The sequence below is a fragment of the Sorex araneus genome, chromosome 4, assembly GCF_027595985.1.
Source record: "Sorex araneus isolate mSorAra2 chromosome 4, mSorAra2.pri, whole genome shotgun sequence".
In the NCBI taxonomy this organism is placed as follows: Eukaryota; Metazoa; Chordata; class Mammalia; order Eulipotyphla; family Soricidae; genus Sorex; species Sorex araneus.
In genome coordinates this window covers 178507938-178523869 of record NC_073305.1, presented here as the reverse complement: position 1 = coordinate 178523869, position 15932 = coordinate 178507938, and the positions used below count along the sequence as shown (strand labels likewise).

General features: G+C 44.4%; 1 protein-coding gene across 1 annotated transcript in view; it reads right to left on the bottom strand.

The window, feature by feature from the left end:
- Positions 1 to 2701: 2701 nt before the first annotated feature.
- Positions 2702 to 15932, bottom strand: part of CCDC170 (coiled-coil domain containing 170) — a 128699-nt gene continuing 115468 nt past the window's right edge. The window contains exons 10-11 of the mRNA XM_055136748.1: positions 8261 to 8497; positions 2702 to 4192 (exon numbers count right to left, since the gene is read on the bottom strand). Coding sequence (XP_054992723.1) covers positions 3992 to 4192; positions 8261 to 8497 — 438 coding nt within the window. The 3' untranslated portion in view covers positions 2702 to 3991. The remainder of the gene's footprint in view (positions 4193 to 8260; positions 8498 to 15932) is intronic.

The following is a 15932-nucleotide window of genomic DNA, read 5'->3' as shown; positions in this document are numbered from 1 at the left end:
TGAGACATGCTGCAATATGAATCAACTCTAAGAACATTATGCTATTAGCAAAATATTCTAATCACAAAAGGCTTATTATAATTCCACTTATGTAAGGTACCTAGAGAAATCAAGACCATAGAGAAATAAGGTATAATGATGATTACCAGGGACTGGGAGATGGAAAGAATGGGAAATTATTGTTTAATAGTAAACAGATTTACTAGATTAAAAGATGTAGGAAAAGTGTGGTGATGATGGCTTCCCCAAAATGTTAATATACTGGACCAGAGTGAACAGGGCACTTAATATGCATGCAGCAAACCTGGATTCAATATTTTGCACCACATAGAATCCCCCAAGCACCACTAGGAGTGATCCCTGAGCACAGAGCCATGAGTAATCCCTGAGTACTTTCAGGTGTGGCCCCTAAAAACAATGTTAATGGGACAAAGAAACTATGGTACATTTACACAATGGAATACCATGCAGCCACCAGAAAAAATGAAGCCATGAAATTTGCTTATAAATGGTTGGACATGAAGAGTATCATGCTAAGTGAAATGAGTCAGAGGGACTGGGACAGACATAGACTTATTGTTCTCATTTGTGGGACAAAAAATATAAGTAGGCTGGATCGATAGCACAGCCGTTGGGCGTTCACCTTTCACGAGGCCGACCCAAGTTCGATTCCTCCGCCCCTCTCTGAGAGCCCGGCAAGCTACCGAGAGTATCAAGCCCGTGCGGCAGAGCCTGGCAAGCTACCTGTGCATATTGGATATGCCAAAAACAGTAACAAAAAGTCTCTCAATGAGAGACTTTACTGGTGCCCACTCAACAAATTGATGAGCAACGGGATGACAGTGACAGTGGCAATGTAGTATGAGACTAATACCTAAGGACAATAGAAGTGAGGGCTAGGGGACTGGTCCATGGTTGGAAATTTACCACGAGTCTGGGGGTGGGATGGGGGACAGTTACGATAGAGAAGGGGCCACTGTGACAATGGTAGTTGGAAATGATCACCCTGGGCAAGAGCTGAGTGCTGAATGAGGTAAAGAGATAAACATGATGACCTTTCAGTATCTGCATTGCAAACCATAATGTCCAAAAGGAAAGAGAAAGAGAGGCAGAGACAGAGACAGAGAAGGAAAAGTGCCTGCCACAAAGACAGGCTGGGGAGGGGTGATGGCGGGAAGAAAACGGGGGACATTGATGGCAAGAAGTGTGCAGTGGTGAAGAGACAGGTGTTGGAACATTGTATGACTATCTGACTGAAACCCAATCATGAACAAGTTACATGATCCACCATCATGTGACTACGTAACTCATGGTGATTATTCAATTAAAAAAAATTCAAAACAGAAGCCAGCGGTGGGGAGCGGGGAAACAATGTTACTGGCTTGTGGTAAGCTTGTGGTACTGGTGATGGGGATGAGAGTGGTGCCTGGGACCAGACTGGGAAGCACGGGGGATCAAACCCAGCCTCTCCCACAAGCAAGGATGGGACTCCACCACTGAGCTACATCCTTCGTCCTAAGGTGGTGGGAAATGTCATGGTAGGTGCTTTGTAGCTCAAAACAAAGTGATCCTGTTGAAAGCATCTTTGAATAAAACCCAAAGTAAACTTGCAAATAAAAGCAATCAAGTTTATTAGAGATTGCAGTTGGAAAAGGAAAGCGATGATACACTATGAACACCACCTCACCCCGGTGACCACTCTCTAGGACTCGGGGGAGGCAGGGGCCACTCGGTAATACCACCCAATGATGATGCTTCCTCCGCTCAGGTCTGAGTCCAGCAGGGCAGCGACTTGCACTGGCGCATCTGCAGACTGTAGCGCTGCGAGCTGCCTTCCTCGCCCTCTGTGTTGGTATCTGCAGCCTGGTGATGTGTTTCCTCGGCAGCTCCCAGGCACAAGAATCCAGACAGCATTGACCCAATCCCGGTGGAGAGCCCTGGGAACGCTCCTCGTGTGCTATCTCACACAATCCGGCCCATCACACTCACTTCCTTTCTTTTGGAGTTCTCATTTCCTCTTCCTATTTGGGAGTAATTGGTCCTCGCCATCCTCCCCCCAATACACACATACACGTTAATTAGATGCCAGTTTATTTTTACCCCTGATCTACAAAACATAGTTTTTCTTCTTTCCTCGGCTAGTAATCCACTTAAATAGTTGCAGTAAATTTTTTTTTTTGCTTTTTGAGTCACACCTGGCAATGCACAGGGGTTACTCCTGGCTCTGCACTCAGGAATTACTCCTGGTGGTGCTCAGGGGACCATATGGGATGCTGGGAATCGAACCTGGGTCGGCCTCGTGCAAGGCAAACGCCCTACCCGCTGTGCTATCGCTCCAGCCCCAGTTGCAGTAAATTTACTTCTAATATTTCTAGCAATGTCATTTTGTATGAGCCCAGTAAGAGATATCAAGCTAAAGTTTGGTTCTTCCTGGGGACATCTCACTAGATATTCCAGACCACAGTCCTCAGGCCAGATTAATCTTCCTAACCCCAGAAGGGTCCTTATCCAGTTACCTCTTTTGTGTCATGACAGTTTGTCCGTGACCATGATCTTAACTTATAATTAAGTATTGTGGTACTTGGCCTGGCCCATTTTGATGCAAGGGTCGCTCACAGTTTGCCCTGGGTCCATCAGTCCCTCATCAGGACTAGGTTCTAAGTGCAACTGAAGCTTAAGCCAAGTAAATATGGATGCCCAGGAGTAAATATTATTTTGTAGTCAATTAACTCCCATGTTACATAGCATAGCATCAATTGTCTTCCTGTGTCTATGCAAAAAGGACATTGCCAAATAAACCACACATATGATATAAAGGAAAGAGAAAATCAATATAGAATTATTAGTTGTGCCTCAATTGCACTGTTGTAGGAGTAGCTCAATAAACCCTAAGGTCTCTGTAGGAGCAGCAAAGACAGCTCAGTATTATCCAACACCACATGGCAGAAATAAAATAATCGCCTTAAAGAGTAACATGTTTTCTCTCAGGGAAGAAGACAGTTTCTGAAAAATATCTGTGAAGTAGAATTATTTTTAAGAGAAGTGGTAGCTATTCATAATCAGATCCCGATCCTGAGAGTACCCTGATTGCATTTGATAGTAGTGAATGAAATGACATCAGAGTTCTTCACCCTTCCAGGTTCCACACTGAAGCTTTCATTATGAAAGTGCAGAGCTTGGACTGTCCAATCATTAAAACTATCACCAGAGGAGGTGGGGAAGCAGCTCAGAGGGGTAGAGTGCAAAAATCACCATCGTGTGCAACCCTGAAGCAAGATTTACGACCACTAGGGTTTGGTTGGGTTTGGGTTTGGGTTTTGTGGGACCTCAGACCTATGTTTTATCCAAATTATTAGGTCCGATGTTTTTTGAAGAGATCAGAAAGATCACACTCATAGATCTCAGTCACTGTTGGGCTTCAATCCCGGATTGCATGGCTGTTTTTTGTTCTTTCTCCAGGTGATACCCACCAGATCAGGAACAGTGACAGACCTGCCCCCTCACTGACAAGGGGGCCCTTGGAGGCAGAGCCAGTGGTTTTCATTCTGGTTCCATCAACTACCAGCTGCAATTGTGAATCAGTAACACTTTCTCTCTGAGCCACAGAGAGGCTGTAAAATAAAAACATTAAAGTTTCTCCATGCGGTTATTCTGAGAATTAAATTGGGTAGTAAAGCCCCCGACTCATAATTGATATCCATAAATATAAATTCCTTACTGCTGTTTTCTGGTCTAGATATGCAATTGAGTGGAATTCTTCTGGGTCCCTAACTGCTATCAAATGAAATAATAGGTGTGTTTAGTGCCAAGCATACACCTAAATCTGGCATCTTTGAGATTCTTTTTTAAATTCTGTCATCAATGAATTCTCGCTCTACCATCAGTATACACAACAGTCACACATGAATCCAATTTCAAATATATGGGGATTTTGTGGAACTGAGAATCATTTCCCATCTCTTAGTGTCACCTTTCCCGAGAGAAACAGTGTTCAATTGAGAAGCTTTAAATGGTCTTTGAGGTGCCTATCTACCCCCGTGGTCCCATTTTGGAGGCAGGCACAGGTGACAAAGTGATGTTGATGTGAGTGGATCAGTCGCTCAAGACATTTGATGATTTCATAGTCTGGAAGAGCCAGACTCGTCACATTCAAGCCCAGCATCTGAGAAATCACCTCCTTGAAGTCTACCAGCTGAAATGGCAAACAGAAACATTAGCTGAGAGAATTGATACCCATAATGTAAACATGACAGTATATATGCATATAGAAATAAGCAAAAAAAAAAGGCAATACTGCCTACTGCTATGCCAAATGAAACAACAAAAACCCAGGAAAATCTAGGCCACAAGTCCAGGTGGTGAGAGGACAGCAAATAACTCGTTCTCTTTAACCTTTGAGTTCTAATTAACAAAGTAAGAATGCTAAGTTACTAAATTCACTCTAAAGTCCTTCCAGGGACCAAACTTCAGCAATTTCACAACCATGTAGGAGTCGATAATGTGGCATTGGCTACCTTATCAAAACTTCCAGTTGGGTAACAGGTCTGAGACCAACTCACTCAGACTCCATTTTCTCATTTTTCAGGTTTGAGGCTATTCTGATATTCAGATCCATTATCAGTACTATACATTGCAATAATCCTAACTGATAAAGACATGGTGGCAAGAGAGAGAGAGAGAGAGAGAGAGAGAGAGAGAGAGACTTAAGTTATTTATTTAAAAAGCAACCACTTGACAATAAATAAACCTGACAAGCACATAAAAGACAAAGTGAAATTAAAAAATTGCCTATGAGGGCTGGAAAAACAGCTGAAAGTGTTGGAACACAGGAACCCCAGGTTCAGTCCAGTACCATCAGGGAGCAACCTCTCAGCACCACTGGGGAAGTGGCCAAAAAACGAACAAAAAGTTCTGTTTCTGCTGAGAGGTCCTAGCTAAAATTCATTAAAGGAGGTAGTACTGATAATGTACATCAAGTTGTACCTAAGTAGCACTGTGGCACTGTCTTCCCATTGTTCATCAACTTGCTCGAGCAAGTTCATCAACTTGTTAGTGTTTTGGGCGTATCCAATACGCCATGGGTAGTTTGCCAAGCTCTGCCATGCGGGCGGGATACTCTCGGTAGCTTGCCGGGCTCTCCGAGAGGGACGGAGGAATCAAATCCGGGTCGACCACATGCAAGGCAAACGCCCTACCCACTGTGCTATTGATCCAGTCCATACCTAAGTATAGATGCCAAATTAAGCTAATGAAATGCTTCTGGACTCCCCATGGTGGTCCTGGAGCATCCTCCTAGTTTTGACAGAAGTCCTTCGAGACATTCACCTAAGAAGCGTCCCATTTTCTCCTTGAATAGGACAGTCCACAGGACGCTCTCTGGACCACAGCTGGGCCCCCACTGAGTTCAGTCTCCTGAATATTACCAAAGAGTATATATCCTTCTCCTCTTCTAACCACCAATTCAACTGTTCGATTATATTGTTGCTGTGTGACTCCCACCACCAAATACATTCACACCATGGTTCATACCTTTGTCTGGAGCTGTAAGTGAACCCTCTCTACCCCGGGGGAGGCTAGCCCTTTAGATCCGGATCTCATATTACAGGACCAAATGAAATGACAATTATGTATGTGCTCTGCATGCTAGGAGTTCTTCATGAAGTTACTGTGTGGACCAGTGTCTGGCACCGCAGTAGAGAAACTTGCCTGGAATGCATAAGACCTCAATACGATCATCGGCACTGGCAAAAAAATTAAAGAAGTTGGTGTGATCTGTGTGGGTGATAAGTATCTATGCAGTGGAATTTTTACTTGGAATAAATCTCTTAAAATAAAGAAGGACAAAATGCAAGGATGTCAAGCAAATAGAAACAAGAGGACTTCGGCGGGGCTGAGCCATAGGACACGTGTCTTGCACGTGGCTGGCTCTGTGGAGTTCAGTCCCTGCCCCCCATAAGCTCTCCCCAAGTCCCACCAGGAGTGAACTGTGAGTGCAGAGTCAGGAGTAAGTCCTGGGCACTGCTGAGTGTGACCCAAAATCAAAAAACAAAAACAAACCAAAAAAAGGACTTTTCAATGATGGCCAGATCATACAGTTGGCCTCTCAAAGTCCATCATGCAGGATGTTCTAGGACCACTTTGCCCACTCTAAAAGGAAACTCAAGAGGTAGAAAAAGGCTGAAGACAAGGATTGAAGTGCACCCGGGACGCTCCAAATTCTTCTTGCTAAAGTAGAAGCAGGATAAGTCGGGGGTGTCTGGGCAACACCACCACAGAAGTACCTTTCATTTTAAAAATAAAAAAATATAGATGAGGCTGTTTCACTCAGGGCACCCCAGAGTGGGGGAGTGGAGCCCGTCCCGCCCCAAGGGACCCAGCCCTGGCAGCCAAAAACCTCCAGAACTCAACCACCGCCATGCTCAAGGCTGCTCCCCACACACTCGGACCCTCACCCACGAGTGAATCTTTTCCTGAAGCTGTGCGACACTTGGTAGAACACAGCCTACCCACACTTCATCAGTACTGCGCCACTTTCGATGGAATTCAGAGTAGGAGGCAACCAACCTTAGAGGGAAATATCATATTATTTTGGTTCTGTTTGGGGGCAGGGATGGAAACGCCCCAAATATGGTGGTGGGAAGGTGTATGGTGGTGGGGTTGATGTTTGAATGTTAAATGCAATCAAATATTGTGAACTAGTTTATAAAATTTTTTTAAATTTTTTAAATTTAGAATCTTTTATGAAGACAGCCATTATGCCCAGGTGACCCGGGATCTGCACATTCCCACTGGCTGCTCACGAGCTTCCTTTCTGTCCTGAGTGCCACCTAGGAAACACAGCACCCTCTTCGACCTCATCTCTCAGAAGAAAACATTTCCCTCCATTTTTCTGCCCTTTTGAATACAACCAGAGCCCTCAATTCCTGAAACAGTTCCCTTCAAGAATACTGACTCTGGGGCTGGAGCGATAGCACAGCGGGTAGAGCGTTTGCCTTGCACGCGGCTGACCTGGGTTCCATTCCCAGCATCCCATATGGTTTCCTGAGTACCTCTAGGAGTGATTCCTGAGTGCAGAGCCAGGAGTAACCCCTGTGCATTGCCGGGTGTGACCCAAAAAGCAATAAATAAATAAATAAATAAATAAATAAATAAATAAAATAAAGAATACTGACTCTTCTAGCTCGATCTTCCTCAACCCCCTCTGATACATGAGCCAGACCAGATACAGCTAAAGAGGGGGAATGTCTGAAGATGGGAGTCCGCTCTGTGCCCTTTTGAGCTTGAGAAAGGGTGAGATGAAAAAAATGAAAGCAAGGGGGTCAAGATACCCGGACAAAATTTTTATGCCTGACCTCCTGATGAGCCCACCAGATAAAGCTCCCCTCCTTGCAAGCAGAAGGCCAGTGAGTACTGTTTTATGGTTTCCATCTGGATTGGGTTGGCTACCAAGTCTCAGTGCCACTGTTTGGAGATCTGACCCTATTTCCTGCAAGTGACCTGGGCCAGAGATAGGATTGCCCTCCAGAGACTGATGCCCTGGTGAAAGTCAGCAGATCTGGAACTATGCAAACGTTAGTGAACTCAGCGAACAACCCCAGAGCCTAGCTTTCCACCAGTGTGCTGTGGCTTTGATAAGAATGCCTCTTCTAGGGAGCTAAAGAGATAGAACAGTGGGTAGGGCACTTGCCTTGCATGCGGCTGACCCGGGTTCGATCCCTGGCATCCCATATGTTCCCCCTAGAACCACTGGGAGTAATTCCTGAGTTCAGAGCCAGAAGTAACCGCTGAACATTGCCGGACATGTGGCCCAAAAACAAAACAAAAAATCAATACCTTTGATTTCCTACAGTTTATGCCATGAAATACATGAGTTTTTTATTTGAATAAATCACTATAGTGATTTTCATGCCAAAAGGACACTAGAGAGCATGCAGTTAAGTGGAAAGGAAGAGAACATTTTAGAAATTGTTTTTGTTTTTGTTTGTTTGTCTTTTTTTGCTTTTTGGATCACACCCTGCAATGCACAGGGGTTAGTTACTCGTGTCTCATACACTCAGGAATCACTCCTGGCAGTGCTCAGGAGACCATATGGGATGCTGGGAATCGAACCCGGGTTGGTCACATGCAAGGCAAACACCCTACCCGCTGTTCTATTGCTGTAGCCCCAGAAATTGTTGATAAAGAAGTATGAATAATTGTCAGGTATACGAATTGTCCTTATTTGCCCTGAATAAGATTTTACCACCTGATGTATCCTCACCTGCTTTTCTCTCTTTTCTGCTTCTTCCAGAGATTTTTTCAGGGTCTTCATTTCACTGGTGACCCCCTGCATCATCTTCCTGGCCTTCTCCTTATCCTCCTTCGCCTCATGCTCAGTGCTATCCAACTCTGACTTCACTGATAACAGCTTCTTCTCGGCTTTCTCCTTCATCTTCTCCAGCTTGTCTTTGCATTTATTCAGGTCCTCAATGGCTTTGGTCTGTTCCAAAGTTTTAATCTAAGAAGTCGAGAGAATACTGATCAATCTGTTTGTGTTTATGTTGGAAAAATGGATCAAGAAGACAAAAGCAGAAGTCAATGATAGTCTCTTAACAACTCTGTATATAAGAAATACAAATATAATTAAAAAATGGAACACAATACCATATTTACCCATAAACATACTTTACCAAGCATAGATGTTGGACAAACATCTCAAAGACAAATCAAGTTCGTGAATCACCTAAATTCCCTTATAGGGAAAGCTAATGAGATTTTGAGAAAAAAAGAAAAAGATGGCAGGCCAGAACAATAAAATAGCAAGTAGGGTGCTTGCCTTGCACATGATTTTCCAGGATTTGATCCCTAAGCATCACCAGGATTGATACCTGATCACAGAGTCAAGAGTTAGCCCTGAGCACCACTGAAGGAGGAGAAGGAAGGGGAGGAGGGGGAGGATGAGGATGAGGACGAGGAGGAGAGAAAGAAGAAGAAGAAGGAAATGAAGGAGGGGGAGGAGGAGGAGAATTCAGAAGAAGAGGAAGAAGGAGAAGGAGGAGGAAGATAAATAGGAGAAGGAGGAGGAGAAAAGTACGAGGAAAGGATGAAAAAGAGCAGAAGAAAGAGGACGAGGAGGAGGAAGAAAAAGAGGAGAAGGAGGAGGAAGATAAAGAGAAGCAGGAGGAGAAGGAGGAGGTGGTGGCATGATTGTGGGATAAAATATTAAAATAAAGTCTGCTGCTGGGGACTGGAGCATAGGATGTAGGATGCTTGTCTTACATGTGGCCAACCCAGGTTCAATCCCTGCCATCTCATGTGGTCCCCTGAGTACTGCCAAAAGTAAGTCCTGAGTGTTCAGAGCCAAGAGTAACTCCTGACCGTAACCAGCTGGGTGATCTGTAAACAGGCAAACAAAAAAACCCCACAAGATCCACTATTACTTTCAGACAGAAAGTAATAACAAGCTCCAGAGGCCATAGCTATTTGCACTTTTTGCCCTTCCAAATAGTCATCCCTAATATAGACACAGTAAAAAGAACAAAATTCCCCCCATGATTTAACCATAAGATAGTTCCACCTAAAAGTAACCTGTCAAGTGAAAGAAGCACTATCTCAGAAACGATGTCTTCCGACCTGACCAATGAGTATGAGAGTGAGGAGTGGGCATCAAACCCTACTATTATCAAGGGAAGGAGGTGGCTCCCTAAGGAATGCTACTAGGATATTATAGCCAGAGCACAGAGCATCCTAGAGTTTGAAGTGCATTTTGTTAGCTCAGCACAGATTCCACATTCTGCATGCAGAGCATGAGCACATGCTTAGCATGTGAGAGGCCCAGGTTTGATTCCTAGCATGGTTGCACACACACACACACACACACACACACACACACACAATACCAATGCCACCATAAATTAACTCCCAAGCACTACCAGGAGTATTTCCTGATCACTGAGTAGGAGAATCCCAAACACAGGAAAGGAAAGGGAAGGGAAAGGGAGAGGAGGGGAGGGGAGGGAAGAAAGGGAGGGAGGGGAGGGGAGGGAAGAAAGGGAGGGAAGGGAAGGGAAGGGAAGGGAAGGGAAGGGAAGGGAAGGGAAGGGAAGGGAAGGGAAGGGAAGGGAAGGGAAGGGAAGGGAAGGGAAGGGAAGGGAAGGGAAGGGAAGGGAAGGGAAGGGAAGAAGGAAAGAAAAGAAGAGAGAAGAGAAGAGAAGAGAAGAGAAGAGAAGAGAAGAGAAGAGAAGAGAAGAGAAGAGAAGAGAAGAGAAGAGAAGAGAAGAGAAGAGAGAAGAGAAAAGAAAAGAAAGTAAAAGAAAAGAAAAGAAAAGAAAAGAAAAGAAAAGAAAAGAAAAGAAAAGAAAAGAAAAGAAAAGAAAAGAAAAGAAAAGAAAGGAAAGGAAAGAAAGGAAAGGAAAAGAAAAAAGAAGAGACAAAAAAGAGACAAGAAAAGAAAAAAGAAAATGAGGACAAAAGCAAGAGCTAGTTATCATGTGGGGGTCAGAACTCATGTGTTATTGCTGTTGAGAATGCAAAGAAAGACGTTTTTGTGGAAAGTCTGGCAGTTTTCAAAATGTCAGACTTAGAATTCATTTACAACCCAATAATTCCACTCCTAGGTATATCTAGCCAAGAGAAAGGAGGAGGCGCTAAAGAGATAGCACTGTGCTTGCCTTGCACGTAGCTGACCTGAATTCAAACTCACTCCAGCACCCTATGTGGTCCCCCAACTTGACCAGAAATGACCTTTGAGCACAGAGCCAAGAGCAACTCCTGGGCACTGCCAAGTGTGACCCAAAAATAAAAAAAGAGAGGGAGGGAAATGAAAACACGCTGTTATGTAAAACTTCCTGTATATAAATGTTCAAAGTACATATTCATAATAACCAAAAAGTGAAAACATGTATCAATTGATGAGTTAATCCATAAAATAGGGTACAGTGGAATATTATTAGATGATAAGTAGAATTAATGCACTGATACATCCTTCAAAAGAAATGAACCAAGAAAACATCATGCCAAGGGAAAGTGTCTGATCCTATTTCTGGAATTTCTACTCCCGTTCTGTAGAGATCCAGAAAAGGCCAGAGCCTAGTGGGGAAGAAAACAGGGAGAAGATGTTAATGTACACACGTGTTCTTATGAAGGTGATGAAAAGAAACGAGAGAGTGGCGGTGTGTGTTCCACTCTGCAAATACACTAAGCACCATTAAACTCTACCATTAAACTACCATTAAATTCTACCTAAAGGAGTAAGTTTTGGGGTATATGAATAATGTATTGAACTTTTTTTTTTTTTTTTTTTGCTTTTTGGCTCACATCCTCCTAGCTTTGCACTCAGGAATAATCCTGGCAGTGCTGGTGGGGTGGGGGGGGGGCATATGGAATGCCAGGGATCGAACCCAGGTTGGCTGCATGCAAGTTTTGCAAACACCCTACCCGCTGTACTATCGCTCCAGCTCCTGTATTGAAATTTTTGTTTCCCTAGGTCTCAGTCTAATCAGAGGGTGGGCTAGAGATCAATTGAAAGGCTAATGAAGGCAGCCAGCAGGTTTTGCTCCAGGTGAAGTGAGGCAGAAGGAAAAAGTGTAAAAGGCAGGTAAGAGGAAGAGAACAAGCCGGCCAGAGGCGAAGGAACGTGTGGCAAGCTAAGAAAGGCAGAACCTTTCTCTTTATCCCTCAGTAGCAAGCAAGGTTTTGCTATTGAGCAAGGTTTCTAGGAAACCCACGGCACTCTGGTTCTGGCTCCAACGCAAGCCGTGGTTGTGGTGGACACCTGGGAAGGCCCTGGGGACGCCGGGGGTAACTCAGGAATCACTAAAGGAAACGTCCTCGCTTGTGATTTTCTGATAGTCCGGCATGCAGTTGTGGTCATGTCTGAACCAGAACCCTCTAGAACCACAGCAATTCAGGCAGAAGGGGACAAAGCCCCTTGGGAGAAATTACCAGGAGAAGAGCTTGCCAAGTACCATCCTTTTTCATAGGTTAGTGCTGGCACTCAGGAAATGTGAGAAATTCTACATTGGTACCCAAACATTGGGGCTGGAGTGATAGCACAGCGGTTGGGCATTCACCTTACACACTGCCGAACCGATTTCGATTCCTCCACCCCTCTCGGAGAGCCCGGCAAGCTACCGAGAGTATTGAGCCCACACAGCAGAGTCTGGCAAGCTACCCGTGTGTATTGGATATGCCAAAAACAGTAACAATGAGTCTCTCAATGAGAGACGTTACTTGTGTCCGCTCAAACAAATCGATGAGCAATGGGATGACAGTGACAGTGACCCAAACATACTCCTTTGAGTTACTTACTGAAACACTGGAAGAGCCTCCAGCTAGATAGTTCAAATAAGGAATATCTTGTTGATCCCTGCAACACCACATGACCTCAGTATAAACTAGAGCACAGGGAAAGATAGCCAGTGAATGGCAGTTTGCACTAAAGAAATAGGATTATCAAAGCAGAGGAGGCAGGAAAATGGAGATCATACGATTATCTGCTTGTTATCAGAAACAAAGAAATGTGTCACTGAGGCAGCCTATTCCCATATCTGATAAGAAGATACTAGCTCCGTGCCTCAGAACTAATCTTGACCTTAAAATGGTAACCTCTGACCACCTCAGGTTCCAACAACTTTGTCATAGTTTGTTTTGCTGGCTAATGTCAACAGAAGCACTTTCTTGACCCATTTTTAACAATCAGGAAACTGGCTGGTCAGACTAGGAACTGGGGGACAAGGTTTCCAATCAGTAGACAGAGCAAATTTTACTCTGGAGACTACCCGTTCCTTCTCTGTCTATCAGTTTTCTCCTTGCCGTTTTTGAAGGGTCAGATCAAGCGATCAACTGCAGACGTGTGCACATGTACATGTGGTGTTTTTAGTCAGTTCATTTTATGTCTGTTTATCTCCCTGTCTGCGAGGAACACTCGAGTGTTAGAGCCAGGTTGAAAAAGATTTCTCCTCAGAATATTGAGCCTACAGAGAAGGCTCAAATTCTCAATCTAAATTTCATATTGGAAGAACATTAATGGTTACTAACAGCTGAAATTCTTTTGAACTTAAGACTCTGGCTTTCCGGCCCCACGCGAGATCGACCCCGGAGGCAACTGAACCACTTTGGACATGAGCGGCGCCCCCAAAATGCCTCCAAACTGTGTGCTGGGAGCTTTTGGCCCAGGCGCTGCCGGCAGGGTATGGTCTTTTCTCTCTCAACTCTTTCTGTTTGAACGCAGCAAGGCAATAGCCGGTTTTTAGACTCTACAGGAAGCCCGGGATAGCCGATGGGCGGGACTTCCAGATCCGCCCTGTGCCGGCCGACATTTAAGCACAGAGCCATGTGGGGACGCTCCTTTCCGGCCCCGCGAGAGATCGACCCCGTAGGCATCTGAACCACTTTGGACACGAGCAGCGCCCCCAAAATGCCTCCAAACTGTGTGCTCGGAGCTTCTGGCCCAGGCGCCGCCAGCGAGTGATGCAATTACCAAAAGAATTTTCCCTGGACTTCATATAGAAATCCAAAACCTAATATCTCTTGATTGTCAGCAACGTGTAAATGTTCCTTTTTGCCAGGGCTTACCGTGGGAGGAAACTCCAAACAATAGTACTGAGTTTTTTGTTGAAGGGTAAAAGATTGTAGCGATAGAATTTTAGGCAGAATTTTCCCTGGACTTTATATAGAAACCCAAAACCGCGCGGCCGCGGCAGCCTAATGTCATCTAATCATCAGCAATATGAAATGGTTCCGTTGTAATGGGTTGGACTTTGGGGGGACCATAATAGGGTTAAAGTTTGTAGTGACGTGTAATTTCTGGCTGTACTTTCCCTGGACTTTATACAGAAATTCAAAGCCGTGAGGCCGCTGCCATGGCCGCGCAACCTATTGTCATTTAATCATCACCAATATGAAATGGTTCCTTTTTAACGGGTCGGACTTTGGTGGGAAATCCTAACAAGAATAGTAAGTCTTTTGCTGAAATATTGAAGGCTACCAAAGTGGTAGCCATCTCTATAGACTGAACTAAGCCACTTCCCCACGCCGGCTGAGAAGAAATATCCTTCTTTCTCGGGAAGAAACGCAGCGTGGCGTTAACCATAGTATGATGTCCATTAAGCTGACACGGACCTGGTGGCGTGGGAATGGGATACAAGGGAATAAATTATTACGTACTTGGAACAGCGGGATGCTGGTGGAATCTCGAGCTGGGGCCGATACCAGCGTATTACTTTTGGTTCCAGAAACTGCTTGCAGACATTCTACCAGACTACCAACTAAGCCAGAGCCCCACGCCGGCTGATGATGGGAAATAACCATCTTTTTTGGTTTGTTTTCCCTTTGTCAGGCAGCTGGTGATTACTAAACAGGCGTGAACTCGGTGGCGCGGGACAAGGGGGGAAAAAAATAGAAAGGTTATGTAACAAACAGCGGGACTTAATATCTCTACATTCTCAGCAATGGAGAGCCATCAAATGCTTCTTTGACAGTGGTACTGTCTTTTCTTTTTTGGGGGGAAACCCTAGCAACAATAGTGAGTTATGTGTTGAAACATGGAATGTAACCAAGATAAAGCATAAACGAAGTGAAACTTATCACTTACAAGGGCGGGGACTGGGGGGGCGGGAGGGGGCGGGAGGTATAATGGGGTGGTTGGTGATGGAATATGGGCACGGGTGAAGGGAAGGGTGTTTGAGTATTGTATAACTGACATAATACTGAGAACTATGTAACCCTCCACATGGTGATTCAATAAAATTTAAATTAAAAAAAAAAAAGACTCTGTACTGTCTAGGAAGAGCTGTGAAACTAGAGCCTGAAACTGAAGTGAAATAAAGTTCAGAGAATGCAAGGCTTTATCTTACAAGCCTCAGCCAAATTTAATGAAAAAATTAGGCTGGTTTACAACCAACAGAGGTACAGAAGCCATTAAAATAAATTTTCCTCATGTTTTCATAAACATTGACAGTTCAAGCGTTTTTTTTCTATGCTAATATCAAAGTTTGGTAAAAAAAAAAAAAAACCAAAGGGCTTTTTCTGTGTCTGAAAGCATGTTTGTATTCTTGTGGGATTGTTAAAAGTATCTGGTGTAGAAAGCTCATAATTTTAAATAGCTAAGGTACAAGAATGATTGGGCTGGAGCGATAGCACAGCGGGTAGGGTGTTTGCCTTGCACACAGCCGACCCGGGTTTGATTCCTCCGTCTCTCTTGGAGAGCGCAGCAAGCTACCGAGAGTATCTCACCCACATGGCAGAGCCTGGCAAACTACCCATGGCATATTTTATATGCAAAAAACAGTAACAACAAGTGTTACAATAGAGACGTTACTGGTGCCCGCTCAAGCAAATCGATGAGCAACAGGATGACAGTGAATTAAAAGCATTAAAATTCATTTTTTCCTTCCTAATTATTTAAACACCATGGTTTACACAAAATTGTTCATAATATATTTGCTTTGGGCATTCAATATCAATCCTACCACTAGCATGACCTTCCCTCTACCATTAAGCATCAAAATTCTTATCTTTGAAATAACTAAGGATAGGGCCGGAGCGATAGCACAGCGGGTAGGGCGTTTGCCTTGCACACGGCCAACCCGGGTTCGATCCCCGGCATCCCATATGGTCCCCCAAGCACCGCCAGGAGTAATTCCTGAGTGCAAAGCCAGGAGTAACCCCTGAGCATCGCTGGGTGTGGCCCAAAAAGCAAAAAAAAAAAAAAAAGAAAGAACTAAGGATATATGAAAAGTATAAGCAAATAAATCCAGGAGAATCTGAATACAGTTCTGACCTTCCTCCCTACCAGTCCAGGCAAGACCTCGTCAAGTCCTTCTTTTTTTTTGGGGGGGGGGTCACACCCAGCGATGCTCAAGTATTGCTCCTGATTGTGCACTCAGGAATTATTCCTGGCAGTGCCTGGGGGACCATATGGGATGCTGGAGATTGAACCCAGGTCTGCCGCA